Source organism: Rissa tridactyla, chromosome 2 (assembly GCF_028500815.1).
Source record: "Rissa tridactyla isolate bRisTri1 chromosome 2, bRisTri1.patW.cur.20221130, whole genome shotgun sequence".
Lineage (NCBI taxonomy): Eukaryota > Metazoa > Chordata > Aves > Charadriiformes > Laridae > Rissa > Rissa tridactyla.
Window position 1 is genome coordinate 93,742,814 of NC_071467.1, and position 26,889 is coordinate 93,769,702.

The 26,889-nt window shown below is 43.4% G+C and overlaps 1 protein-coding gene across 3 annotated transcripts in view; it reads left to right on the forward strand.

Annotated features, from left to right (window-relative positions):
- The first annotated feature begins 5,927 nt into the window (after positions 1 to 5,927).
- DSP (desmoplakin) overlaps positions 5,928 to 26,889 on the forward strand; it is a 39,335-nt gene continuing 18,373 nt past the window's right edge. For 2 of the 3 annotated variants that reach the window (XM_054193003.1, XM_054193006.1), the window contains exons 1-11: positions 5,928 to 6,396; positions 15,718 to 15,820; positions 17,526 to 17,674; positions 18,010 to 18,184; positions 20,861 to 20,989; positions 22,199 to 22,249; positions 23,254 to 23,415; positions 24,342 to 24,446; positions 25,684 to 25,779; positions 26,023 to 26,148; positions 26,581 to 26,733. In XM_054193003.1, the coding sequence (XP_054048978.1) occupies positions 6,203 to 6,396; positions 15,718 to 15,820; positions 17,526 to 17,674; positions 18,010 to 18,184; positions 20,861 to 20,989; positions 22,199 to 22,249; positions 23,254 to 23,415; positions 24,342 to 24,446; positions 25,684 to 25,779; positions 26,023 to 26,148; positions 26,581 to 26,733 (1,443 nt within the window). In that variant the 5' untranslated portion in view covers positions 5,928 to 6,202. The remainder of the gene's footprint in view (positions 6,397 to 15,717; positions 15,821 to 17,525; positions 17,675 to 18,009; positions 18,185 to 20,860; positions 20,990 to 22,198; positions 22,250 to 23,253; positions 23,416 to 24,341; positions 24,447 to 25,683; positions 25,780 to 26,022; positions 26,149 to 26,580; positions 26,734 to 26,889) is intronic. The other variant, XM_054193005.1, reaches the window with a different exon arrangement.

Genomic DNA, 26,889 nt, shown 5'->3' on the forward strand with positions numbered 1-26,889 from the left:
AGAACTAATGCAACGTGAGTTAATTGGCATTCTTTTGTATATATTAGATCCAATTCTCCATTGTCCTCCACTGCCTGCAGCCATTATACACCCTAAAAGCTCAGCACAGGGGAAATGTGCACGAAAATCTGTTTTAAAAGTCTTACTTTTCTCCATTAAGTTGGTAAAGATATTTGGGACCTTTATAACTGCTCTGATCTGGTATTCCCTTTTACAAGTTACAAGGTATTTTTAATTATGGCGGTAACATCTTAATAAGGCTATCAGTGCCTCGAGCCAATGCCATAACCCAGTTATTTGACATGTTGGGATGACAAGCATCTGTTACAATGTGCAACCTTGCTAATGGGAGATCCATGCTAATGAGAGGGAATCCTGGTTGTCTACAGGGCTACTGTAGCAGCTCCCATTTGACCCTTCACTCCCATTTCCAAGAACGAGGGCACAAGCAGAAGAAAGGGATGGGTGTCAATAAAATCACTGTGCTCCTTATCCCCTTGGGCTTGCAGATACATGGGTATAAATTAGAGCAGCCCCAGTGTGAAGCAAGTACAAAGATCCCTTGAGAGCTTCCACTGTCCCACTTCTCATCTCGTAGGGCACATGGCTGAGCTGCACTGTGGTATCCAACACCAATTACCAAACTGTCTGAATAGTGAGGGGGAGATGCACCTTGCCAAAAGTTCATGTTTTATTAAAATAATTCATCCTCACAAACAAATGCATTTTGCATCCATGTCATGTGGCTGAAAAGATTTTTGTCCCACTACTAAAGAATAGCCAGTCAGAAATAGGCTTGCTTTGCTCTCAGCACTATTAAGTATCTTTCTATATGTTAACTTCGCAAGGTCCAGCAAATGTCACTGGGTGTTGATGAAACAGAATTGTGAAGTGAGCTTTCAAAGGAACAGAAATAACGTAACATTAAATAATTGACCTCGTACTGTTGCTGTTGGGCTGGTCTGCTTGCAGCAAGATGAAATCAAGAGCTCTGTAGAAATATTGTGTGCATGCCCTGTTGGTCATGGTGGAACCATGGTGGGAAAAGGATGTCATTGGTCTCCTCCACCTGAAGCAAAACAGCGAGGCATCCTGAAACTTTTTGTCTGAGTAGTCAGTCAGGTTTGACAAGGCTGACACATCCTTCACCACACCCTCTACTTTTGCATGGTATAGAAGGAATTGTGCAGTCCTAAGATGTGTTCCCTCCCGCTGAATTCCATGACATTTTTTTTTAACCCTACCAGAAACTGGTAGCGTACTATTCCAGGGACTGTCCAAAAGGAGGACAGTAGTGTTTGGGGACCTGGGAATGACAGCTCTTGGCAGGCAGTCCCAAGCTTGACTAGTCACAGGCTCACACTGAGCACCTTGTGTCAGTCATTCCCTGCCTTCCCCAACCCCTCCAAACACTCGCTAGGGCATATCTACATTTTAAAATGGATTGTGCTGCAGGACACTGTAAATCTGCCCATAATTAGGCACCAGTTGAATGCATTTAAGACATATCTTCCCCATGACAGGGATACCTTTGAGTAAATTGTCTGAGCCGTCTCGGTTTGTTCTTAGTGACATTTTGGACCATCTCTGCAGCCGCTATAGAGGTGTCGCTATTGGCACCAGCTCAGGGGCCTCTCTTCCCATGCAGGGGAGAGCTCAGAATGTGGACTCAGGAGTGTTAACTGTGAATTTTCTGGGGAGAGTTCAGACTGAGTGAAGTGAGGAGGCGGAAACTCCCAGGACTGACCTTCATGTCGTAATAAACACGGACTTTGTGAATGCTGCCACTCAGCTTAAGCTATCGCTTCCCAGGCAGCCCTTGCGCAGGAGTGGTGGTGCATAGCAATCTCCTTACAAAGACACGCAGCCAGATTAGTGGCTTGCACGTGCAAACTTGTCCTTACTGCCCAAAACCGTAGGAGTTAGGAACACAGGAGTCACACGCTGTTTTACCTGAATGATTCGGTCTCTCTTTGGAATGCTACACCTGATTTTTCGCAAGCTACAATAATGGAAATCAGTTACCAAGTCATATTCAGATTTGTGCTTTATATGTCAGTGTTTCAGCTATTTTAAATGTATTGGTTCTTCTTCATGCAAGGAGGACATTAAAGAGAGGATGTCACTAAATAAGCTCAGAAGATGGCATGTGAAATAGGAGGGGCTGGCAGCTACTGTTAAAAGTTGTTAATTAACAAGCCATTGAGGGGAATTTCAGCGTGGCCTTGGGAATTCAGTTCTTAAAATAAAATACAGATGTCTCCCTGGTATAGACAGGGACAAGTGCAGCTTGTTACATTCACCTCAGGTAGCGTAATGAATAATTAAAGACCCACTATCCAGCAGCCTCAGTCTAAAATAGAGCTTTTGGGTGCACCATTTGGATTCAGGAATGACCCTTTTATGAAACCTAAACAGATAGATTATGCCTACCCTGAGCATTATGTATAAAGGAACTTCCCTCTGTTTATTAAAGCAGTGTTCAGGCACAACTGTATCCCCTTTTCTTCCTTGGAATTGCTTTCTCCTAATATCCTCACGGTGTCTTCAATTCCAAAGAAGGTGAGTTAAGATATAGGGCTGCAGCACAGACCTTGGCTCTGGCTTGGTTCAAGGCGCCCAGAGGGAATATTACATCTTCTTTAGACTGACTTGCTTAAACAGGGTCTCCTAAGATCCAGACCATTTTTATATATCCATGTCTTAAGAAGCAGAACACCACCTTCTGATAAGGGAGGTTAGCAAGAAACTCCACATTGCTGAATGTTATTCTCTCCTGCATGGAGCTTTCTTTAGGAGGAAAACGAGACTCTGTGGCTTGCAGTTTACTGCACATTTGTTCTCAAAAGCTCTTTGAAGTCAAAGACAGTCAAGGAACTTAGGATGTGGCCTTAGGTACGTCAGGACCGGGCCTTTCCAGAAGCAGTGGAGCAAGGTTTAAGCAAGATCTTCCAGTTATGACACTGATATTTTCCTGTAGTTGGTAGAATTTTAAGCAATACCCACGTGACTTGATCCTGCTTCAAGATAACCAAGCCCACCTAGGACAGCCCCCAAGTAAAACTGACTGTTTCAGCAAGTAAAAATATTTGTATTTAGTTACCTCATTTGCCCAGCTATGAAAACAGTTCAGATAGGAGCACTGAGCTTTTTTCAGCATCAGTTCAGTCTTAACCTCTCCTCTTCATTTAAGTGGGGCTAATTGTGCAAGCAGGACCAGCAGAATCCACTTGCTATTTAAGTACATTTTTCTACATGTCCAGGTAACAGTGACTCATCCGGGCCTCTGGGCGTATCACACACATGCTGTCTCCATCACAGATAATAGAGTGTCTCACTGAGCTGGCACAGCAGTCCAAGCTGAAAGGTGGGGCTGATTGGAGGTGGTGCTGAAACTCAGCAAGAACCCCAAATCAGTGTAATGCTTTTGGATTTCTAAATACGCATGCATATAAACAGGCAGCTCTCAAAGGGACTTGCTGCAAAAAATGCTTCGTGTTCATATGTCTGAATACAAGTGCCTGGCTTGAGGCATCACCAGCCAAAAAATCCGACTTTTAGGTATGCTGGTGGCACTCACACAGTGATCTATATTTATGTTACAAAAAGCCTGGACTGGAGTATCAAGGCATAAAGTTCATGTTTCCCTCATTCTGCATCTCCCTCCTAGTCTACATCTATTTTCTACCTTTTTACTTCCTTCTCTATAGCATTAAGCTTATATATTTGTTTTTCTTACTCATCCTGGCTGCTTTTGTATTCTGCTCCCTAATGACTTTGCAATGCAACGTCAAATCATCAAATCGTGCAGATGTAATCTGTATTCAAAAAAGCACCCCAAATCCACATATGTATCTACCTATATACACATATATATGTATGTGTGTATACATATATATATGCACTGATATATAATGACTCACGTTATATATAATACAGAATATATATTACAATACAGAAGTCACTGTATGACTTCAGAGATAATAGCCAGCTTGAGTTCTGCCTCTTTGTAGCGCTCCACACAGCTCCAGGCGGTGCTGTCAGGATGCCTTTTGGGACCAAGCAGTCCCACATTTGCTTGGAGGAGCTCCTATGCCTCCGCTACGCTGTGCCCACCACCGCCGCCAGCGGCGGGGCAGGTTCTCACATAACTTGCACCGCGGTGCTCCTGCAGAGCCCCAGCAGCTTCAGTGGCATTGAGGAGAATTGCTCTCATTCCGTTTTCTCTTAAGTAGTTCAGAAAATCTTGTCCTTCCCATGTGTTTGTGCAGTTGTTATTTACCATCCTGTGGCCTATCACTTGCATTCAAAATACCAGGAAAATGGTCAGGGCATTATTATTATTATGGATGGTGTGGGCTGCTGGTAATCTCCCCCAAGTTTAAGAAAACTTACAGCACATGCATTGTTGCAGAGCATCAGATGACATATGGCTTGCTTCCACCCTGCACTTTGGGATGAAAAACTTGGGATTATTTCAGAAAAGTTTAGCAGGGTTATTCATGAGTGACTGATGCTTCTTAAAATCTGGCCATCTTCTCTTTGTCTTTTAACACCATGGGCAAGTGGCCAAACCAGCTCAGTCAGTGCCACTGAGTGTAGCTAAGAAATTGTTCTCTGTCGACCCTTGAGACTGACCCAGTGGTCAATGGCTGATAATGAGGGCACCGCTGGGCAACCTGCAGCAAACTGCCTTTGCTGACACCTGCATGCACTCTGGGGAGACCTTATTGCAGCCTTCCAGCATCTGAAGGGGGCCTACAAGAAGGCTGGAGAGGGACTTTTTACAAGGGCATGCAGTGATAGAATGAGGGGTAATGGCTTCAAACTGGAAGAGGGGAGATTTAGAGTAGATATGAGGAAGAAATTCTTTACTGTGAGGGTGGTGAGGCACTGGAACAGGTTGCCCAGAGAAGTTGTGAATGCCCCATCCCTGGAAGTGTTCAAGACCAGGCCGGATGGGGCTTTGAGCAGCCTGGTCTAGTGGGAGGTGTCCCTGCCCATGGCAGGGGGGTTGGAACGAGGTGATCTTTAAAGTCCCTTCCAACTTAAACCATTCTATGATTCCATGAAATGTATTAAAACAATTTTGTCTCTATCAACTGGCTTATTTTTTAAGAGTGAAGTTTAACTTTCAGAGCATCAGAAAGCAGAAACCCTGAAAAACTAAGGGAAAAAGTCAGTTTAAATACCCGTTTCTGGAAACGTCTTTCCACAGGCAAATGCAGTCAGTGCACAACAAAATTCAAACATTTTGTGCGCTAGCGCACAAGTTTCGGGCCTGTTTCAGAAACGCATTGGGCTTGGGAGTACCGACAGCCTTCCTGCATATGGGACCCACTGTATTTCAGGTTCAGGAAATCAACATTTATGCTGCTTTCCCAACAAGCTCGCCGGCTTCGTGACGCGCCACACATTGCGGGGCAGGGAGAGATGGCTGCCACCAGCGGACCGGACCCATCCTCGACGTAATGTCCCTCGTTTAACCGGCACTGCCTTGTTGAGGTGCCGGTTGCTTTCCAGAGCGACAGGAGGGTGCTGGCCGTCGTGGCCACCCCTGGTCCCGGCCGCCATCCCCGCAGCGCTCCCAGCCCTCAGGCCGGCCGCCCCATCCCCCGGGGCTCTGCGACAGCCCGGGGGGAAAGCGCCAGTCGAGAGGAGGTTTTTAATGGACTTCAACCCTCCATCGGGAACTTATGAGGGGAGTCCACGCACCACGGACGGTGGAAACACCGGTGGGAGGCTGAGAGAGGTGCCCGGGCGGACAGCGGGGAGCGGCACCGCCGGGACGGGGGTCGGGGCGGCGGGGAAACCTGAGGCGGCCGCCGAGGAGGCGCGGAGGGCGGCGGCGGCTCCACGCCCAGGAGCGCCGCTTAAAACCGACGCCGAAAGGTGTGGCTTCGCCTTTCCTCTGCCGGCGGGGAGGGGACGGGACAGGACAGGACCTCCGCTCTTGCCGCCGCCGCCCGCAGCCTCCGCCGCCCGCCGGCCCGCCACCGCGCACCGCGGCCTCCCCCTTCCCTGCCCTCCCCTCACCTGCGGGCCGGAGCTCGGCCCTTCCCCGTCCCTCGGCGGGCAGCGCGGCCGGGCCCTGCCGGGGGTGAATGCCTTTCCCCGCGTCGGGTCTGGGTCAGTTTCTCCGTCGCTTTCCCCTTCGTCCCCTCTCCCCCCGGGCGGCGGCCCCCCGCGCTCCCCCGCCGCCATGAGCGTCAACGGCGGCTCCCACCCGCGGATCAACACCCTGGGCCGGATGGCGCGGGCCGACTCGGGCACCGACCTGCGCTACGAGATGAGCTCCCATGTGGTGGGGAGCGGCGGCGGCGGCGGCACCCACACCCACAAGACCTACTACTACCAGAAGACCTACGGGGGGGACTACGCCTCCGACGGATACGGGTAGGTGCGGTCCGGGGGGAGCGGGCCACGGCCCCCGTCCCGGTGCCGGTCCCGGTCCCTCGGGCCTGCCTTCGAAGGGCTGTCGTCAGTCCACCCACTTGTGTCCTAGGTGTGCCAGCTTGCAAGCCTTTCCTGTCCTCCCTGAGGAGACTAACTTCTAAAAAGGCTTTTAAACGCAAGCAAAGAACTTTTAATTTAAAAAAAAAAAAACAACAAACCAACCAAACAAAAACTTTTGGTGGGGACTCTCTGTGAAGAGAGGAACAGGATAAAAAGCAGCAGGGTAGCCTCAGCGCCTCCCCTTTGCGCTCCGGGGTGTGAGTGCCGCTGTGCCGGCGGTACTGACCCAGCGGTTCTCTGCCGATGAACTCCCGCTTCGCACGGTGACGCACAACAGGCCGTGCTGGGCTGAACTGCGTTACGTCTCACACACCCAGGCTGTCCTCCCTGTCGGTTGTGTAACTAGGGCTAGGAAAAGATTTTAACTAACAAGAATGGCTCTCTCATTCATTTTTTTGAGTTTGTTTCTAGCTTGTGCAAGGCCCGGGAGTTTAAGGCCAGGATCTTTTATGATCCCTGACACTTGGTGGCTGGGGAGCAAAGATGCATTACCGGCAACATCAGTCTGCTTTCCTCCCCTCTGCCTCTTTAAATTCCTACTTGCCCTGTTGCTGCGAGCCCGGTCAAGATCCTGTAGGCAGGGTGCCGGCTGTGCGTCCTGCTTTGGAGAACTCCTGCTGTCATGGATGCAGCTGTACCTGCAATCTGTGCAGATCGATTCCAGCAAAGACTTCTTGGAGCAAAGCTGTGCTATGAATGTATGAAAAATAACTTCAGTGGTCATGAAGACTTCTCCATTAATCCCCTTGGCTGTGATTTCACGGGACTGAAAAGCAGACAGCACTTACTGTCACTGAAGGAAACAGCACTGGTGTGTGAATAAGGCACCTATACAAAACTATGCTGGTGATTACTCTTTTTTTACACATGGAATGGCTCGCTTAAACTTATTGGTCTAATTACTGATGCCACCAATTTAGGAATTTATTTGGAAGTGCTGTCGTATAATTTGTGATAGAATTTAAGCCCTGATTTTATGGATAGTACATCATGATTACATTGCAGAAGGATGAGAATTAAACATATATAGTAAATAAACAGCAGATGAGAACAGGCAGGATTTGTTATATCAAGCAGATCTATAAATGGCTGTAGAGAATCAGGATTACCCTAGAGAGCAGAGAGCGCTCCGTTTAGGTACGTCAGACCTCTTGCTAGAGGGCTGCTGAATGAAAGACAAAACTTGGATTCTACCCATTTTTTGTTTGTTACTTTGTCCAGTTCTTAGTTTCATTTCTTCATTTGATTTTCAGTTTGGTGTGTGCACAGGTAAATTAGTTAAGATGAATTGCAGCTACAACATGTCTACTTACTATTACAGTAGTATGAGAATATCTATTTATTGCTATATAATTAGAACAGTTCAATACTTTACCATGGGAGAGTGCACATACTAGGACTCCAAAATGCCGTCGCTATGTTGCATTTGTGAGGCTTTGTTTTACTAGTGGTGCTCTGCTGGAAATACCTTCGCTGTTTACAAGAGACAGACATGAAAAATTAATGGCAGAACATGCTACTTCCTGGCTGTTCTCTTTTTCCAGACTTCATTCTGCTGCAACTATATTGGATTCACTAGAGTGACTTCCCTATTACTCCTGACTTTCACTAGAGGAGAAATACCTTCCTTTAATTTAGCTTCCTTTGGCTTTTATTACATATTTTAAACCAGTCCATAGTTTGTTAGGACTGGTTTCTTTAGTGTTCAGTAGTGGTGTAGCAAGAGTGGAAAGGACAGAACTGATCAAGAGGTTAACAACCTTATATCAATATCCTTTCATTTACTCTTTATAACATAATATTCATATATCCTTTTTGGGAAGGCATATCTGGCAAGGAGGTTGCAATGAAAGTTCTTGTTCACTTTATTGTGAGGTTTCTGCATGGAACTAAAGACCCTTGTTAATGAGATCAAAATACATATATATATGTATGTATATATTTCCATATTTTCTTTTATGTGAAAAGAGCTGACTATACAAAATACTAAGTATTTTTTTATTTTGCAAAACAATATGTGTGTTTGCACCTTACTGAGTTGCATAGCTTTATTTTTAACCAGTGCTGATTTGAAATAAAATGTGTCCGAAAATACAAAATGAGGGTTTTGTTGACAGTTAAGGAAAAAAGCAGTAGTGACTGATTTTGCATATGCGCTGCATGCAGAAAATCCAGTAAATCCTGTGCATGTTGTGCTTGCAGGATCAGGGCCATCATCTGTGGAATTGGTTTTAATAATTGAGTTCAGCCTGGTATCTTCTTTGCCAAAGTTTAGTGGCAATTACTGAACTTACAAAACTGAGGCTTCTTTTTCCAATGGGGAAGATCACTGTACCTTTATTTTAAATGCAGTAGGATTCAACTTAGGGTCTAGTCTTGTAAGTTTTGGGGCGTATTCTGCCAAACAAGTCTGTGCTGAGCATTACATTACTCACAGAGCAATAGAAGACGCTCCCTGCCCTTAGGGCTCAGCAAGGTGCTTTTACAACATTCCTGGTTTCTTCTGGCTTGGGAACTCAGGATGAGCTTGGCCCTGAGTACAGATACTCAGCTTGACAGTGAGTCACACGCTCCTAAACTGCCAATTCATCAGTCAAATATTTATCAATGTCTTCGCCATGGAGAGATAAAATCTGGTACACTGTGAGAGAAGGAAAAAAAGTGGCAAGTTGTGCACTTTTAGTTGTCATTGCTGAGATTAGGGGAAAAAAATAGCCTAGGATTCATGGCCACCATGTGATATGTTGCTCAGAAAATAAATTAATTTATGCAATTTTTGGTTAAGGATTAATGTAACTTCTGTGCTCTGAGTTAGAAGAAGAGTTAGCCATTCACATCCCGTGCCCTGACATTACTTTCAGGGACTCACAGACAAGGTCAACTTGCAGAAAACAGTTTCAAAGTTGCATTTTTTGCCCTTCCCATCAGCCTCGCAGGGGGTTGCAGGGTCCCAGCCCAGTGGAGTCGTGGTGGGGCTGGCATGGAAATGTCCTCTTTGAACTCCGCTGTCACAGCCTTTTGTTGGGGGGGAAAAACTGCCTGGTGACAAAAGAAAACATGGGCAGACAGAGAGAGAGGGAGGAATGTGTCTGAATTGCTGCTGAATACTTGCCACGCCGGCAGAGCCTGTGCCGTGCTCGAGCTGGCCAAGAAATGAGTCTTGGCAAGAGCTGGTGACACTGCTATGCCATGAGAAGAAAGCCAGACTGTACCTTTCCCAGCTCACCTTGTCATAGGTATGTGTGTGAGATTTCAAGCGAGGTACCTTTGCAGGCCTGAAAGCCTCTGTCAGGCAAGGGATTTGTTGCGTTTGGAGCAAACGCACCTCTCCTTGTATTGGAGCAAATACACCTCTCCGGCAGAGGTGTATCTCCATGGTCCTGGTTGGACCCTGCATTCGGCACCTCCCTCTCCCAGAGCCGGAGGTGGGAGAGGCAGCGTGTCTGCAACCTGCTGCACCGGGCAGGGATGGCCTTTAGAAACTTGCCATTGCTGCTCGTGATTAATAATAGTGGGAAAAAGTGCAAGGATTTTCTGCATATAGGTGTGGCAGGAACCCTTGTGAAACCCTGCTTGCTCTGAAGGCACTTGGCCTCAGGGGTCTTAAGATTTCTCTAGCGACTCTTAAATTTTTTGCACGTTTCTAATGGTAGTTAGAGCCTGATCATGCAAGATGCAGACATCTTCTGAGGTTTCCTGTCATCGTGCCTTAGTCTATGTGCATACTCGGCGGATGGGGCTAGTTTGTCGAGGCCGTGGTGTGCCAGAAGTGATCCTAGTAAGAGCAGAGACATATGGGAAGAACTCAGTTACGAACCTCTCAATGATTTCTGACACTTGCATTCACCTTCTTTTGGGGCGGGAGCGGGGTGGAACCCCCTGTGTTAGAGTATTTTAATTTCTGGTTATATTCTAATGGATATTGTGATTTGTACTTTTTGCCGGTGTATGACTGTGCGTTTTCAGGGGCACGCATACCCAAGTGGCAGGCGGTGGCAGATGGGCGGTGGTTTAGTCCCGTGGTGTGCGCAGGCAGTGTGTGCTGGAAATGGAGATTCCAGGTCAGGTTTTTCTTCTAACTTGCCTACTCTGGGCATACCAGGTAATCCCTTGATGAATCTATTGCTTGTTCAAACAAGTTTGTGTGCATGCGGGGGGGAAGAAAAAAAAGAAAAAGAAGTGCTATTGTTTTGCTCTCAGTGTTGAGTTATGGGAGTCGCTCAATACTTTGGATCTGCAAAAAGACCTTTTTTAAAGCTTCCTTTACTTTTTGAATGAAAAAGAAAAAAAGCTTTGAATTTTTAAAAGTCTAAATGTTTTGTGGAGGAGTCAGAAAACTTAAAAAGGATTATTCTAATTTGGTCTAAATTGGATCTTTGGGCCAAGAGTGTTCCCCTTTGTGCTTCCAAAGCTTTAAGGAGCTGTGAAGGCTCCGCAGAGCTGCTGGATGTGCTTCTGGGTGTCTCCTTTGCCCTGCTTCTGTAGACGCTAATCGCCCCCCCGGATAACACAGCAGCCTCTTGATGTGTACTAATAAAGGCAGAAGCCAGAGCTGTTTCCAGGTTGCAGGCATTTATGCTGGGGGTGTGCAGGTCTTCAGCAGCAGGAGGCAAATGAGAAAGCAGAAGGGAGCTGGCTTTCTTCCTTGCCCCTCAGGTCCTGCAGTAATGACAACTTGGCTGGGCCTTTAAGGGTGCAAGTTGAGTATTTACAGAGGATATATCATTTATTCAAAATGTATCACTTAGGAAATCTTTCCACTGCTTGAATAAAGTCAGTGGGACAGCAGCCAGCCCTGCTGTGTTCCAGGGACGTGGGCACAGCTGGGTTTGCTGTGTCTGTCTCAACTCTTGTAACTCATTGTATGGGCTCGGGAGTGTTTCTCAGTCCCATTTATGAAAAGCAGGAGTAGTTATTCCTTGTTTCTGTAGAGCTGGGGGTCTCGTGAGGATCACTGGTACTGCTTAACAGTTAGGTGCGGTCCTAGTCCAGAAACTGCGGATTCATCAGTAAGGAAGTGTCTGAGTTTAGCTCAGGTGGGGTGTATTGTAGCAAGGAGGTGTTGTCTGAGCTACCATCCTGCCCAAAGCCCGGTGGCAGCAGGGCTTGGGCTGCTTCTCATTTCTCTGGGAGAGCAAGAGCGCAGTATAGCACGTGAGCAATGTATTCTGCCTTGGCATGCAGCAAGCAGGGTGGCTCCCGTACAGAATGACGACAATGTCAAGGTGCCGTGGCTTTCCTAGGATTCTTCTGGCAGTAGAGAAATACAGGGCTACATTTTGAAGTCCCAAATAAAAGTGATTCTTCTGTGTTTTGAAGTTTTCTCATAACTTTAAAACAAAGACACTAGCCACCTTTGTTTTCCTTTGTTGCTTTAATAGTTAATGACTATTAAAACTAAGTAATTTTAATAAAGAGTTCAGTTTAATAGTATCTTTTTGAAATTCATGAGTTGCCTTCCAAATAAGTGTCTTGGTCTAAAATTTTGAGTTGTAGGGACAAATAGGTAGTTAAGTTCTGAAGCAGTCTGGGCTGTTTCACTGGGCACTGTTCTTCAGGGTTTACAAAACCAAAGCAGTACAGCAAATAGTCAGATTCTTGCAAGTGCATGTATTTATTAGTAGGAGTCTGTGCACTCTTGTGTTACAAGTCCTGATAAAGGACCAAGCTCCAGTTCTTTCCCTTTCTGCTGGAATGGTTGAAAACATACACTGTATTTACAGAGGTGTAGTAAAATAAAGGAAAAACCTGTCCATATTTTCACTGTGTGGTGTGCCTACAGTGTTTGGTGCAGCAGGATCCTATTCACAGGTTCGAGCTTTAGATGCTGCCAGGGTTCAAATCAAGTCAAATTGTCATCATAGCAGCAGCAGTTGTTACAATGACCAAACATTACTTTAAGCTCATTCAGTTTGATGTAAACAAAATCAGAGGAAGGAAGAGAGACATTGACCAAATACCATCTGCAGTACTCCATTTAATCTGTGTCCTGTGAGGATTGTCGGAGTCGTACATCTTTGAGGGACATAAATGTGTGTTTATATATAATCGAGGTTACGTGGTTGTAACCTAGCTTCATTCTTGCCTCCACGGTAAGATGCCATGTAGCATGTTCCAGGGTTTAGGGTTTGTCTCGGTTTCTTTAGTCCGTTTTTTTTTTCCTTATGCCATTGTGTTGGATATGGTTTTCCTTTGGCTGGCTGTTTTCCTTCTGCCTCAAGGTTGGATGTCTGCTTACTCTGCATTGGGGTTTCTGCTTTGATCTACCCCTTCCCATTAAAGGCTTGTTGGCTTCAGTAAGAGGAATATTACACCAAGGGCCTTTGAAACTGTTTATGAAATACTCTACTGTCACATGGGTGAAAAGTATTGAAGATGTGTCCATGTGAGATCATGCTAATGCCATCTGTGGTATCAACCGGTATATGTTGAGGCATTGGCTTGCTATGTATCTTTATTTTCTAATTTCAGAAGTTGATTTATGCCCTTCTTGACTGAGTTTGTACAGCTAAATCCTCTTCGGAGGTGAAGTCTTTGAGTCCTGTTGACTTGGTGGAGCTATGCCATCAAACATGAGCTCCAGTACCTGTGTCTGCTGTCTCTGGGTATGCCCCATAACCCATGTTAGCTGTTTGGTCAGCTGATGGATTTGAAAGCCACTATCTCTTCCAGTGTCATCAACTGCCTCTAACAGGCCACTACCTTTTCATGTGTTATCCTAGTATTGTTCTCAGTATTTTGACTAGCAAAACAGTTAGTTGTTTAACAACAAAACTGACATCCAAGGTGTGAAAGGCAGCATTGATGAAATAGTGTGCTCTTTTTTGGTTTCAGTTTGTGTTGCTCCAGCCCCTGCCATTATTTGGTTATGTCTTTTCCTATTAGATTGGAGAGCCTTAAATGCTTGCTGCTTTCTTCTTGTGAAGGTCCCCGTGAACTGTAAACAAGTAACTTGTAGATCTTCATTTGAAGATCTATATAGGGTACGCTTAAGCCTCCCACTTCAAGGCATCTGCTTCCGCCTTTGAAATAGTTTTGTGCATCTATATGAAATCGTATTCAGTTTTCCAACTTTTTTAGTATTTGGACAATAATTCTGGATGTGGTATTCTAACATTATTGGGATGAACACAAAATACTTGTAATTCTACTTTTTCTATCTCTTAAATTGTTTTTTATTTATTTGAAAAGAGCTTTTCTTCACAATTTCTTAGTGTGTTAACTGTGACAGCCATTGTTTAGACCTTCTCTCAGAGTGAAGTATATGTCTTTGAGGTCAGTGAAGTTACAGTGAAGCCAGTGGAGATACTCTGATTTATTACAGTAGAAGTGTGGTCCCCCTCTATAGATCTTCTGGCTTTAATGGATATCCAGCATTTATAGCTGTCAGGAGATGATTGAAAAAGTGATTGAAGAAAAAATACTCTTCTGATGTTCTAAAAAGAGAAAATTGCTTGGAAGGTTCCTCTCTCTTCTTTATTATGTTTCATTCATGAAAATAATTGTGAGTATAATTAAATGCAAATTTTAGATGCAGTCAGATAATTCTAGATCCAAACACAACAGCGATGCCTAAGGAGAAGGAATGATTTAGAAAAGGAAGCTGATGGGAAGCCTGGCACAAAATCAGACCCATATGTTATTTTTCACAATTGTTTTCTTTAAGCTGTTTCCAAGATATACAGGGGTGCATAGCACAGTAGAGCACAGCGTTTGTGCAGCCAAAGGGTCACACTGCAGGCCAGGAGTTGTGTGTGCACGGCTTGTTTTAAGTCGCCCAATGATTCTGCAGTCCTCTCTCTGTCTTTGAGGGTCTGCTCCCTGGTATTAGGGGAAGGTGGTGAAAAGTTGCTCAAACTTTTTCCACTTGTTCAAGAAGACTTAATAGGAGAATGGCAGGCTGCTGAAGCACCAGCTGCACACACAGAAGAGCTCTTAAAAATATACTGTTGAACGTTTCTCACCACTGCAGTGATTTTCCCAAGGGTAGCCCTGACGAGTTTTTTACATTGTCACATTTCCTTTTGTGAAGGGTGATCAGAGTCTGTTGAAGTCAGTAGAAAGATTTCCATTGAATCCATACGACTTGCTGGCTCTGAGCTGGACAGGTTTGCACTGATAGTCTTTTTGATGTTTGTGTTGTATGGAAGGTTTGGGCCTTTAGTGATTTGTAATGGAAAAGGTTACCTACCATGAGCACAGGAGTTAGAAAACGAGGCAGGGCTTGGAAGTGTCTCAGTTTCTTACTGTCTCTTAGTAGTGGTTTATTTTAGTTTCACTGGCAAGTGCTTTGGTTTGGGAGCTGCCTGGGCTTGCTTGGGAGCTCTGATTCCATCAGCAAGGAATGGTTCCTTGCTTGAAGCACCTCACCCACATTCAACTAGCAGCGGCTCGCTTTGGTGGCTGAATCCCAAACGCTGGAAAAGCAACCTTCTGGCAGTATGGATGCAGTAGATTATGTGCAAGACAACAGTAATGACCCCATTATCTGTCTTGGCTTTTTCCCCTACTAGTGTTTTTGCTTCTGGAGTTTTACTTGGAACTCACAAACTCCCATTTTATTTCTTTGTAAGAAAGCATGTCCTTTAACTCCAGGGCCTACATCTGTTTTTGTAGTAGCTTGTGCATCTTGCAGTTCTTTCTTAAGACACTGCACTAGCTTCATGCATTTCTGCTGATAAAAGGGCTCCTTCTATGCTTGTATGGACGTGTGTTCTCATGCGCTTGTGTAGCAGAGTATCCTGCTTTCCTTTTATGCTCTGACATTCGATGGCTGGTGTGGTAAGATGCAAAGGCTATGTTCTAATATATTGACTTTAACAAAGATCGTGAATAATTCATTCTCACTGTAATACTGCAAAAGTTTTGTCTATCAAAGCCACAGATACCCATACTGGAAGAAGAACTTTCTCCTTTATGGCATGCTGGTTTCCATCTTCTACTCTACCCTGTGGCAAAGTCAGTTCACGCCTGCTGTTACAGGATTATAAAGTGGCTCTGCCATCGCGGAATCGGCATTAAAACTTCACAGTGCAGTAAAGCAGGAGGGCCAGATAAAGCGTGTATGTCTCTGTGAAGCTAAATGAGATGGATTATTTCGTGTAACTTCCCATAGCTTTTCCAAATTTGTGTTTCTCGTGTCTCTTCAAAACAGGTGATTACTCTGTACTTACTTCGTCTCCTTCTTCTCCCCCACAACAGTCAGAATGGGACCTGTACAGTGTCCAGACGCCAGAACACCATCCAGGAGCTTTTGCAAAACTGTTCGGATTGCCTGATGCGAGCTGAGCTCATAGTACAACCCGTGAGTGCTCCTTGTTCTTCTTATCAAAAGTGATTATGAATATTACAGGGAATGAATGCTGCATTGTTATCTGGACTCACAGGCTCTGCTTCTTCATCTCCTTTCGCCCCTTTCGGCTGTTTGTGTGAGGCAACTGGGAGTGGAATAGCGCGCTGCCTTCCTAGGTCTCACTCCTCTGTCTGCACTCAGTGTTCAGTAAAACTGATTGAAAGGCATCTAACTAAGAAAAGGGGGACTTCTTGATTTTTTTAAAAAAAACAAAACATAAAACCACCCTTCAAACAGATTCTACTGCATCTTATTTTCCAGTTTTAGATCAAGGCCACTGTCAGTGTAAACAGCTGTTAGTAATGTTATGACCACTTATAATCTCTTAGTGTGTCCTGTAGAAAATCGTCATCATTTTCTGGGCCATAAAGAACCTGAACCACCACAGGAAAAACTTTCATTAGGTTTATTTTATTTTTCTAGATTATTCCTGAAGAATTATATGAAACTACATATTCTTGACTGTTTCATCCCAAATGCATAGAGATGATCTTTGCTGTACGCTGCACTGATATAAATCCATAGTGCCTGAGGGTGGGTTACTCTTTGACACTAGATTCGGTCCTGGCGAATGTGGGATGTCTCCTCTTCTGGCTGAAGTCAGAGGAGGGGCAGGGTGGTGAGTGCATCCTCAAAAAAACCCCATTTGCAGTTCTGGCAGTAGATGTGATTTAATGCGCACTTTTGGTCCCTCTGTGGACAGAAAATTAGTTCAGGAATGAACTCTGTGGTTAGCAGTTCATTTCCTTTTCAGAGATACAGCATGTGTGAGCATGTTTATATAAAAATCAATGCCAGAGCAAATACTGCCTCTTGTGAAGGATTAATATTATTCCATTGAAGTTAAAAGAAAGTGATGTTTTGCTCCATCTTGATGCCACAGCATGCATTGCTTACTTTTTTTTCTTCTTTTCTTTCTGAGGGACGAAGTAATGAGGTCCATCAACATTTTATTTCAAAATAAAATCACAGCTGTGTTGTGTTTTGTCCAGCATGGCTGTGTCAGTATAGGATGAGACCAAAAAGTCCTGTCTTCCTGCTTGAAGCACCATGACCATACTGTGGTCCACTGCACTGAGAGGGTGCATGCAGAATTTGCGTAGACTTTGGGTGGTAAGGTGTTATGCAAATGTGACTGGACATGGAGCTGGTCCCAGGCAGACAGGGTGCAGTCTACATTTTTGCAGGGGAGGAGCAATGTCTGTAAGTCTTAGCACCTCAGAGAAACCTCTGAAAAATCAGGAGCAATATCCACCAACTCCCGCTGGGACTGAGTGTTTGCTTCTTGCCCTCTAAACACCAAAGCATAAGGTCTTAAAAGCTTAGCACACTGTGCGAAGCCTTGGCTCTGGTGAAATAAACATCAGTCAGGGTGTGCTGTTCTTTATGGAAAGGTTTGGTTGGTATTGTGTTTTAATAATTTTCTCTTGTATTTTATTTGTAATAAGGACTTTCCAATGACTGTGGATCCTTTGTTGACTGGCCTTCTGCCAGTTAAAACTGGCAATCAGAGACCCAGCAGTTGAAATCTATCATGCTTCTTAAAAATAATTGGTCCCTATAGCATCTCTCGTAAAACAAGTATGCTGAAGCTTGGGTGATGAATATTTACTTTAATCTCCCATCTCTCTCTCTCTCTTTTTTTTTTTTTTTTTAGGAATTGAAATATGGGGATGGTGTCCAGATTCGAGGGAACAGAGATCTGGAAGAGTGTTTTGCACAGGCAAATGACCAAATGGATATCCTGGATGGGCTGATCAGAGAGATGAGGCAGATGGGCCAACCCTGTGAAATGTATCAGAAAAGGTATTGCCAGGGAAGGGCTGGGGAAGGGAATGTGGCTGATAGAAATTTGTGGTGTCTAAAGTGCACACCTTCTCTGGTGTTGCAGGATGTGACAGAAGTCAGTCGTGTTTGTTTGGGGCATGCTAACATGGAGAAGGGCCCTGCAGTAACATATTTCTTACATAATTTCACACCTTGCTTGTCCCCATGAAATTTTAAATATATTTTTTCCACAGCCTGTGTTTTCAGCACTTTGTTTTGAGTACCTGGTGGTCCAGTGGGAGAGGTGAATTGAGTTGTTTCCATGTTTTCTGGTTGTTTTCCTCATAGGCGCTTACTGGTTCCTTCCCTTTCAGGCTGCTTCAACTTCAAGAGCAAATGCGTGCCCTGTACAAAGCCATCAGTGTTCCCCGTGCCAGGAGGGCCAGCTCCAAAGGTGGTGGTTGCTTCTCCTCTCAGAGTGGCTCAGGATGGGATGAGTACACGAAACGTGTCACAAGTGAATGTTTAAACTGGATGAGGCAGCAGAAGGTAAATCTGTGCAAAACCCAGAGACAAGCTAAGACCTGGTGTTGTTTATGAACGTCACCTCACATGCAGTAACGTTTTGGGTGCCAGCAGAAAATTAAAAGTATACTTTAATGCTCATATATTATTCTAAGTTCCTCATTTTATTTTTTTTAATTGCAGGATTGTACATGTATTGAGTTTCCACTGAAATGTGAACATGAATTTGGGGTTGTCTTTTGCAGAGGAAAAAGTGTGGAAGTTAGATTTGAAAGCTAAATAAGACCCAGATGTTAACATCACAAAAGACATTGGCATGTTTGCGTTAGAGATTATTACACTCAATATTTCCTTCCTTTCTTCCACAGATTTCCTTTACGATTCGTATTTATCTTAACCCTTTACACAGAGAGGACCAGCTTCACAGATTTAACCACTGTCTAGTATTTTACAGTTGTTCTCTCCCTCTAATCTAACCTTATCATAGTGGGAGCCAGAAGGTAGAGCTGATTGCCCCAGGACTTGACCTTCAGAAGTCACTGCTGAAATAGCAAATTCAGCATTTTCGCATGTGTCTGTTGCATGCGCAGAATAGATTGCCTGTGCACAGCTGTTGATGATGTAACCTGGAGTAGGAAACACATGTTGAGAGCCTGTAGCCTGTTTTTGTGCATCTGAAGTGAAAGTTGTGTGTTTGTGGGTGGACAGCCCTTTCTGAGAGACAGGTATGGAGGATGGAACAAGTTGGCTGAAGTTATACTTTGCAGATGCCTTGTAAACTGAAAAATTGCATTATTTTTATCTCTCTTTATTAGGCTGTTGCTTAGTGATCATGTCATTGTTATCTGCATATGGTGTTTGCCAGGTGGCTGCTATGCAAACCAGATGAGGAGGGGAGAGCTCTGTACAGTTCCCATACTTTTATGTGAGTGCTAGTCATAGTCTAGTCTTTCAGTGCCCTCCCATAGCGTGGCATGCTTTGGAGAAAGAAGGGGAAGTGGAGATGGACTCCTTGAGTGACAACGTGTATAAGCATCGTGCCAGGAGAGCAACAGCAGATATGGTCACTCTACACACACTGTGGGAGAGCAAGCTAATCGTCAGACCTGCCACGGTTTGAGGAGTGATGTTGGACAGACACTGGGCATGCTTCCAGAAAGACTGCGAACATGCTGCACCTCCCAAAGACGCCACGTGACACCCTGCTCAGACACCCCCAGCTGAGCACAGGGACCATAAGCAAGTGCTTTATAGATGTGTTCCCACACAAAAGCTCCTGTGAAAGTAAAAGGCTTGCTCACTCTCCCTTCTTCAATCCCTAAGGCAAAGCTGATGTGGGGCCAGGAAGCACTTAGCTCCCTGTTCAGCTTTTGAGTTTTCTTAGGGAAAACTTATTTTGAACTTTCCACCATGCCTCTTCCCACCGTGCCTGGCTGTGTCTCATTACCTGCTCACATTGGGGCCATGATAATGTTTCTCCTAGTAACATGATAAGATGTGGGAAAAAGGTCTGAGCAACTGTGGCTTTCTGCTGCTGTTTTTGTGTTTTCTGTCCGGATGGTTTGCTGACAGGAGAATCAGGTGATAGGAGGGTCGGTCAAATTTCCAGTGCAGAGCTAAGAAAAGTGCAGTGATATCCAGACAGCCTTTGTTCATGTGCTGGCAGCCAGCCAGGACTGCTGCTGTTGCTACAGACTCTTTTGACTGGTTAAATATAATTATAAGGGTCAAAGTCCTGTAACTTTTAGATGGCTGAATGCAAAATGGTTTTATTTCTTGGATCATTTTCAACACTGCCTTTGAACCCCTACGCTTGAGCATGGTTTGGGCTTTATTGTCGTCTGTTGACTCACAGAGATTTGGCTCCAGGCCGGTAATTACCAAATTGGGTCCCAACCCAAGATTAAGATACCTATTTCTTTACTGTGCGCGTGCGCAGGCAGGCGTTCAGACAGACATGGAGTGTGTCTTTACAGCATAAAAGCTGATTTGGAGTTTGAGGAGCTGAATTGTGAACTCAGTGGGTTTTAATATTTCAAAATAATGAAACAAGGAACTGCAGTCAGATAGTTTTCGAGTTAGTAATTATCCAGGGGTATTACTGTTTTTCAAAGGCTGTTACTAGAGACTTTCACTTGGCATCCTACAATAAGTGTTGCCAAAATGCGAGACAAAAAACATGTTCTATAATCATTTCAGATTATCTTCTGTTTTTTCATTTAGTTTGACTGCATTTAACTGAAGTTATTGGAGTTTACATGAGAGTAATTAAAATGAAAATGCGGTGTACTGGGCTACTGAACTTTACTCTGGGATTTTCAGATTAATTGCATGAATAGCATTGTTTGATAAAGTCATAATTTGTTTTCAGAGTGATAAGAATGTAACTGTACTGTAGAACATAAAAGAATAGTTTGGTCCAAAGAAAACAAATGAAAATACACTACTGAGTCTGCTTCATCTAGTCTAATTTTAAGCAACTTAAATATTTTCCCTACTTTGTTTCTTCTACTTTGGGAGCCTGTCACACAGTTGAAATTATGACAATTTTAAGAAATTGTAACCCCCTATTCTGAACTTTCCTTTGTTCAGTTTTACTCTCTACTGCATAGTCACGTTTGCTTCAGTTCAATTCCTTTATGCTCTGATTTAGATAATAATGTTGTAAATGAAAGTACAAATACTGTTTCTTTCTCCTAGGCTGAAATGGAGCTAGTGAAATGGGGGTTTGATGCAGCATCCATTGAGCAACAAATTGGTGACCATAGGAGGACTCACAATGCCATTGGAGACTATCGCTGGCACCTGGACAAAGTCAAAACAGATCTGGTAATCACTGTCTTCCCTTACACGTTGCTTAGTCTAGATCTATATCATTGGCTCGCTGGTGTTTCGCTACAAAAAGGAAATCTGAATAGCACAGCTTCTCTTCAGGAAGCACTGGTGTCATGTTAGCAACCACTTTAAACCCTAATATTTATTATTTCATGATTATTTTGTGTTCTGCTTCTTTCCCAGAATTTTAAAAAGAAAAATTAGTTGCTATTTAACATTTTGTTGATGTGTACCAAGGCTGGCAAATAAATATTGCAACACTTTTTGTGGGAAGAATGGCTAAGAATTATTATTCTCACTTTCTGTCTAGCTACATTAAAACAAGAAAGTGGAAAGGATAAGGTGGGTGCTTAGATACAGCCTTGAATAATGAGGGAATTTCTGTGAAAAGTTCCAAAATTCTGGGCTAAGCTTAGAGCTTTTCTAGGTGTGGGGTTTTTCATGGATTTTTTTTCCCCCCTCTGAGGCTTCTGTTTTCCCCTGGATTTTGTGATTGGAATAAAGATGACACTGAAAATGTGGTGGCTAACTTTCTCTCCTATCAGCCCAGCAGCTAGGTATAGGCATAGGAGAAAGGAGGCGTACTTCATTCCCATTCTTCTTTTTTGTTAATTGCTCACACACACAGGAGGAGAGGGAGTTGTACCTAAAGAAAAGGCACTCCATTCTGAAGCTCTGATCTCTCAGCCAAACTGAAGAGTGGAAGGGGTATTAGTCCCTTTTCCTTTCTGCTTCAAATAGGAAAGGTGATAGTCTGGTCCTACGGAATACCAGTTCCAAGGTTGTGCATGTTCCCAGCCATAGAAATGGGAATAAAAATTGGAACCTCCTGCTCGCATTGTAGTTTATACTACTTCATAATCTCCAAAGCTAGCTCTAGGATGAGCCGGTTCCCCACAGCTGTCTAGGAGTTTGGTATAGAAAGAGATCCAATTTCAGGAACTCTTCTGGTATTATAGGGGTTATGGGCAACCTTGTTTATGTACTAAGCATCCCTGAGGGAAGTAAGTTTGTCCAAGCCTTGGTTTTACACTTCTTGTGGTGCTCCAGTGGTGCAGATCTGCTACTCACCTATGTCTCTTACAGGCATTTGCAGGTTACCAGCTGCAGTTATAACATTATGATACTGATACTGTAAAGAAAACTAACAGCAAATAGGCAACTTGTAAAAGGCTCACTAAATATTTACTGTCTCTATTTCAGCGGGAGAAGGCTGCGGTTCATCAGCTGGAGGAAGAATATGAAGGACTTTTGGTGAGCATGAGATGTATTCATTTCTGTAAGGCTCTATGATGAATGCTCTTTTTGCTTTATTAACACCCATGTGATAGTCAAGGGACACCTCAGGTTTCAACAGAGTTACAGATACATATTTAAATAATTCTATTAAGCAGTAAACTGGCAGTGCTTTGTAGTTTCTATAAGGTTCAGTTGGAGTCATGAACTTGAAATTAATTCATTACCTGGTATATAATTGACTTACCCTCACAAGGAAGTTTCTAGTTTGCACCTGGTGAAGGGATTTGGTCACTTAAGCAGGTGAAGAGTAGAACTCTACCTCCTTAATGGGAGTAAATGTAGTGATGAAGTTAGTCTATAGATGAAGCTTAAAAAGTTACTCAAATGTGGGATTGGAACCAAATTCTGTGTGGGGCTGTGCATCTTCTCCACTGTGGATCTTCGTGTGAAATACAGTGAGAATCTTGTGCAAATGGTAGATTCAGCCCTTGGAATTGGAAGCTGGTTCCTGTACACATGTCAAGCAACAGGATATGTATCGTGATGTGAGGACAGAGAAGGAATCTTTTTAAGAAGTGTCATCTGTGCAAACAGCGCTGCTACAACATCAAGGGTGTACTATGAGCAGCAAATGCAAGTAAAAGGGATGTTAAATGTTCAGACATTTCTTGTATTTTCCCCCATGCCTTTTTGCTTGCCTGCTTACATGTCTGCTACACTTGTGTCTGAAATGACTTTCGTCAGCTTCTGACTTCAGGTTCCCATTGTTCTATAAATCCAGACACATTGTCCACTGTCCATTGCCAGCAGGTTTCATAGTTCTATAAACCCAGGCACACTATCTGTTGTCCATTGCCAACAGGTTTTATAGATGTGTGGTTTTTACTGTTAGGTTATTTAAAAAAAAAAAAAAAAGGACGTACTGTGCTCTTGGCTTTCCCTTCACCACCCAGCAGAGGCTGGGTGTGTTTATGTGTATTTCTGTGTTTATGGCTTCTCATTTTTGGAATTCCTTGCAGAAATACTCCTTTGAGAGAATGGATCAGCTCCGTCAATTCCAGAACCTCATCCAAGCCACCAGCAGAGAGATCATGTGGATCAATGACTGTGAGGAAGAGGAGCTTCTCTACGACTGGAGTGACAGGAACACTGACATCTCCAGGAAGCAGGAGGCCTTCTCTGTAAGACAGCTCAACCTCCCCATGCTTTCCATGGGCCCTCTTTTGGGATAGTGAGGGAGGAACAGCCTCCCAGGACAGGTGTTTCTTCACTCTTTCAAAGTTCCTGGGATTTTATCAATGCTTTTGGATTAAGAAGTACTGTGTGACAGCCTTTTGAGTCAAGATCGGACATCTACTGGAAGGTTGTGCTCCCGTTCAACCAGTTGCCATGGTTTCTTTCGACTTTGGAAGCTGGCCTTATCAGTACTGTCTGCTGTGGAATAGTAATCACACGTAGCTTGTGAACACAGTCATTATGTTGGCATGCTAAACTAAGGGACTTGAATCAAGCAGTTTAATTCTCTCCACAATTTAATCAAGCAGTTTAATTGTGTAGGGGCCAGAGGGTCCCCGTATTTGGCCCTGGTTGTCTGTCACCAGGAGGTAGAGCTATACCAGAGGGAACTGCTGTCTTTCTCTGACGGTTTTGCCAGCAGCACATTGAGTGCACAGTCAGAGGTAGTTTGCAACTGCTCCCTGTCTTCTGTGGGCACATAGGGAAGTTGAGCATGTGCGTTTCTTTAACCAATATTAGTGCTGATCAGCAAATTGAAAAGGGAATGAAAGTTCACACTATTAAGGAGGTAATTTTTTTTTTTTTAGTTCAGTTGTTCTGGATGTTGCAAGATGCAGTCATTTTTACTGCCATCATTCTTAGGAAAGGCAGCACTTGGGATGCTTTGCTCTGTGAAGCGTCAAGCCTAGAGACTAGAACTGAGATGATTATACCTTGTTTGATTCTACTGTCTTCATAATTAACTTCAGTACACTGAATAGAATTACTATGTACTGTTAGCAGGGATAATTTTACATTATCACATCTATCTGGAAAATTTTAAGCAGCATATGTTTGGGGGCTTGTTTAAAGCTGTCTTTTGGTTGTTTAGAAACGCATGAGTGAACTGGAGCTCAAAGAAAAAGAACTCAACAAGCTGAAGCAAGAAAGTGACCAGCTAGTGCTCAACCAGCATCCTGCTTCAGACAAAATCGAGGTGAGTTAGACTTTGTGTGATTTCACTTGCTCCATTATTGCTATATGGGAAAAGTTCTCAGTGAAAGTCCACAAATTAAATGCTGCATTTGGATGTGAGAAGGGTTTGCCTGCCAAAAAGCATGTCCATTTTCAAGCAGTTGTATGAGCTGCTCTAACAAACGTTACTGCCTTCCTCTACAAACCTAGCCGCAACAACTGCAGGCTTCTGAAAAGCAATGGGGAGAGCTCACATATTGCTATCAAATTTGATTATAGATGCATGTAAAAATTAATACAAAGCTTAGGGAGTTGCCTGAGTGTATTGAAATTGCTGTATCTTGTTTGAGTTGACTACAGTGGAGCAGAATTTATAGTAGGCAGGCATGTCATTCTTCTGCTATCTTAGTAGGCATATTTTGAAGAATGACACACCCTTTGAGGGTTTATATTTAATCCAGGTGCAAATACTTTCTGTAACTGAAATTCATAGTGCATTTCTACAGCTTAGCCAAGACATTTCTGCTTTCACAGCTTGGTGTACATTTACCGTTCAATTAGAGAGGCAATTTGGAAAATCTCATTTTATTAGGAAATGCTGTAGTTGTTTTAGTTTTAAAGAGTGCATGAGAACCCTGAAACTGAAAGAAGCTTATAGAAGAAAACCCAAACAAACAAGTCCCTTGTGCTTTTCAGTGTATTTACTTTTGTCAACTGTTATCTTGTTGTGTAATATCACCTTTCATATTTCTTCTGTGGTCAGTTTCTGCCTTAAAGGAAAGATTCTTGTAAGCTCCAGCAATGAAGTAAAAGTCGTGTGTAATTTTCAAAAGAATATATGAGGACTACTTGAGAAGTTTGAATTTAAAAGTAGCTATCATTACAAAATCATGTTTGACAGTGTTCCTTGGAAGAACATGACAATTTGCAGTTTAAATATTTTTGATTTGCACTACTGTTTGTGCATTTTCCCCCTTTTTGTTCATGCACTTCAGGCTTTATGCTGATCAAACAAAATTCAAGTCACGAACAAATTTCTTTTTGCATCCCACAAGCAGGTATTTAACTGTTTTTGGTTAGGTAGATGCTTAGAATTTGGGGAACTATTTGCATGAATTACATTATTCTGGTGTGCATGAATTTATTTTAGCAGATTTTTCATTTGCATTTATGCGGAGCATAAATAGTTCTGCTTGAGTCTAGGTACGGAGAGCAATCAGCGTGGTGGTTTGAGTTCTGTCTATTACTATTTTTGTTAGGCCTACATGGATACATTACAAACCCAGTGGAGCTGGATTCTTCAGATCACCAAGTGCATAGATGTTCATCTGAAAGAGAATGCAGCTTACTTTCAGGTGAGTAGTGATGTGGAGAATTCACACTACTTTTGTTAAAAGTGTGAATCTCATCATAGATTTTTTTTTTTGTACCAAAATCATTCTAAATCTGTGCACAATGCGTAACACACTGTTACCATACTGTAAATGCTAACATTCTGCCAGATGTGAACTGTGATTTCTCATGAAAGGAATCCATTGATTTTCATCAGACATTTTTAAGAGCTCTGTACAACTGAAATTACAACTTTTCTCCTGTAGTTCTTTGAAGAGGCCCAAGCCACTGAGTGCTACCTGAAAAACTTACAAGACTCCATCAGAAAGAAGTTCATCTGTGATAAGAGTATGTCACTGCAGTGTTTGTTGGAGCAGATCAAAGAGCTGGAGGTATTGTCACACCCACCTGACAGGTTGTGTTCTGCTTTTCGTGGAAATCAGTTGCCCTCTTCAAATACCCAATGTAAACCCAGTTGTACGGCAACGTTTATATACAGGACTGTATGAACTTGAAACCATAAGGGTATATTCCTGCCCATTTCTTAGGAAAGTCTACAAATGGGTCAGTGTTATTTTAATTTGTGTAATACTGTTTGGGAACTCTGACTGCTTTTTAAATCTGTAATGAGCTCAACGAATTCCCAAGTTTCTGACATGCTGAATGTCATCCTACAATTCCAAATTGAATATACTGGAGGAAAAATGGTCAGTGATGTAAAAGGGCAGTTGATGAAGTCAGGTTTGAGAGTGTAGTTACTACTTTTTTTTTGCTGGCAAATTCTTTTTAGAATGAAATTTCTAACATACAGTTAATCTTTGCAGAATGAACGAGAGAGAATTCTTGAATACAAGAGGCAAGTGCAGAGTTTGGTGAATAAATCCAAGAAGATTGTGCAGCTGAAGCCACGTAACCCAGATTACCGGAGTAACAAGCCCATTATCCTCAAGGCTCTGTGTGACTACAAACAGGATCTGGTACTGTATCCCTTTTTGGCTGATAATGAATATCATGTAAACTAGAACATGGCAAATGATTTGGTAAACAAACTGTTGAGCTGATAGGTGGAACCTCTTTATCTGCTTTTGGTCAGCATTTACATTTCTTGTATGAAAAAGCTCTGACTTTCATGC